The sequence below is a fragment of the Mytilus edulis genome, chromosome 11, assembly GCF_963676685.1.
Source record: "Mytilus edulis chromosome 11, xbMytEdul2.2, whole genome shotgun sequence".
Lineage (NCBI taxonomy): Eukaryota > Metazoa > Mollusca > Bivalvia > Mytilida > Mytilidae > Mytilus > Mytilus edulis.
The window spans coordinates 24,813,167-24,815,952 of record NC_092354.1 but is presented as its reverse complement, the minus strand read 5'-3'; the positions used below and the strand labels follow the sequence as shown (position 1 = coordinate 24,815,952).

Here is a 2,786-nt window from a genome sequence, read left to right as displayed (position 1 = left end):
TGTTAGATCTGTAATTTTGCTTTCGCAAATTTTTGGTTCTTCCCTCGCCGGGATTCGAACCCATGCTACTGTGATATCGTGACACCAAATCGCCTGCACTGCAGCCGTCCCGCTAGACCACACGACCACCTGGGCTCTCAAAAAAAGAGCTTTCGGTGGGCATATGTTACCTTTCCACGTCCACCGAAAGCTCTTTTTACACAGCCATGTATCACCATCATTGATGGCGATCCGATGGATACATCTGTTGTAGGGTTGTCACTGACTCAGACGTACTTATGAATATAATTATTTTCTGTGACTGTATCTTACATGAATTTGTAGGATCCTTTACTATAGATAATTTAGCTGATCTGTAACCATAACATCTTCATGCCTTATATATCATGTACTGTAGTAGCATTAACTTTTAAAACATTACAGTTCGTAAGGTATTTCTTGTCAATAAGTAGTGTTCTATCTGTGTGCTGCATTCCATTGCATACGTAGTGGTATTTGTCACCTATAGCAACTCGGCACAACGGACACTTTCTCTTTTCTCGGGACTGGATTTTTAGTAGTTAAAAGCAGTTTTGTTTTAGGCAGTTAAGAATATATGTAGAGGGCCTGCTGTCACAATCCTTAATTCTTGCTTTATGAGTTAATTTTGAGGGAATTTTCAAGCTTAAAACATGCTTACAACACTAAAACCACCCATCTTAAAAATGAATTTTTATCATCGCAGAATAAAAAATTTATAATCACCCATCTTTAAAATGAATTTGTATCATCGCAGAATAAAAAAATTATAAGTTTTGTCCTTTAATAGTCTGCATGATATTTATTACATTAGGATGGATTATTGAAGTCTTGAAGATCTTTGTGGAAATAAAAAAATTATGAAGTGACAGTTGCATAAACAATAAAGATATATATATTTATCGTTGTGATAATGGACAAAGCTAACTACATCGCGGAAGCAGAGCGTCAGCTCTCTGATGAGAGATTTTATAAGAAACTTGACTATGACCCTACTTCCGAGTTTAGTTCCGAAATTATCACTGCGTTACAAACCATGCACAACGACGGTCACATAGATGAGGATACAATTGGATATTTAAAACCAGAGAACGCCAAGCCTGGTCGATTGTATCTTCTTCCTAATATACACAAGGTTAACAACCCTGGTAGACCCATTGTATCCGCTAACGGCCACCCGTCTGAAAAAAACTCGGAATTTGTAGACTGTCATTTTAGATCTCATGTAGAAAATTGTCCTTCTCACATTCAAGACACTACAGATTATCTTCGCAAAATGGAATCCATGAACCCTCTTCCTCCGGAAACCCTCCTTGTCACTTTAGATGTCACCTCATTGTAAACCAACATACCTCATGATGACGAAATACAATCGTGTAGGGAAATATGGGATTTGCGAAACACTTTAGAACCACCGACCGAATGTTTAGCCCAGCTGCTTTCTCTTGTCCTTAAATGCAACAATGTTACTTTTAATGGTGATAATTTCCTTCAAATAAACGAGACAGCGATGGGGACGAAAATAGCACCGTCTTACGCCAATATTTTCATGGGAAAATTAGAGAAACATTATTTCAACATATTTATCCAAACCTCTGTCTTGGTTCCGTTTCATCGATGATGTTGACAAGAAATGGATTGAATCCCAACAAAAAATGGATGCTTTTATCAGACATACAAACAACGCCCACCAGTCAATTAAATTTACATATGAAATATCCGACTCTTAAGATATCTTTCTTAGACACAACTATATCTATAAAGAACGGTGTCGTATCAACAGACCTCTACTGTAAACCTACAGATAAACATCAGTACCTTTCTCCCCAACGCTGTCACCCAAAACACTGTACAAAAAGTATCCCGTACAGTCAAGCTCTCAAGAGTAAAGCTCTGTCACTCAGCGGATACAGGAACTTCGCGGATTTTTAATCAAACGAGGTTATAAGAAATGGGACATAAATAAGGGGTTTTGCGCGTGCTAACAATAACAGCCGAAAGTACCGGTTACTGTATAAAAAGAAGAGGCGTAGTAAAATAGTTCCATTTGTTTGAACATACAATCCCGCCTTTTCTTACCTTTCACGTTTGATCCGTGCCAATCGGCAAAGTATCGCCAATCACCCAAAATCTTTCCTGATCCTCCCGTCTTAGCTTTTTTGGGAGACCAGCAAGTTTAAAAGACTTGTTTGTAGAAGCTGCCGTCTCCTCTAATAACATGATGGTGCAAGTCGTGTGGTAACAAACGATGTCTGACTTGCCAACTAATAGTGAATACTCAAACATTTACTTGTCATTCCACTGGGTCTGTTTACACACTATTCTGTAATGTAACTTGCAAAACCAAGAATGTTGTATACTTTCTTCAGTGTCGATGTGGCATGCAGTATGTTTGCGAGACAAAACAACCATTCAACAAACGCATGAATGGTCATCGTAGCGACTACACATGCAAGCCCGACCTCCCCGTAAGTCGTCATTTAAGATCACATGGACACGCCCAAGCTTAAAGAAACAAAACCTATTCGTTGCATAAAGGGGACATAATATATTCTGTTTACGAAAGATACAAAACCTATTCTTTGCATAAAAGAACAAATATTCTGTTTATAATGTTAATATGTGTCTAGAAAATCAACCTTATATATATATTATAGAAAGTAAGGTCGACCCTTGTATGCAATCAAAGAAACAATTATTGAAGTCTTGCAGATTTTGAGGCAGACGATACTAGTAATATAAATTTGTATTATGGAAGTCTATATGTA

At 37.7% G+C, this 2,786-nt stretch overlaps 1 protein-coding gene across 1 annotated transcript; it reads left to right on the top strand.

Moving 5' to 3' along the window:
• The first annotated feature begins 931 nt into the window (after positions 1–931).
• Positions 932–1,360, top strand: LOC139494108 (uncharacterized). Its single transcript, XM_071282283.1, has one exon. It carries the CDS (start codon positions 932–934, stop codon positions 1,358–1,360), a length of 429 nt encoding a protein of 142 aa, XP_071138384.1.
• The last annotated feature ends 1,426 nt before the right edge of the window (positions 1,361–2,786 follow it).

Excerpts from the sequence above, each read along its gene's own strand:
- LOC139494108 (XM_071282283.1), top strand. The coding sequence starts at position 932 with ATGGACAAAGCTAACTACATCGCGGAAGCAGAGCGTCAGCTCTCTGAT.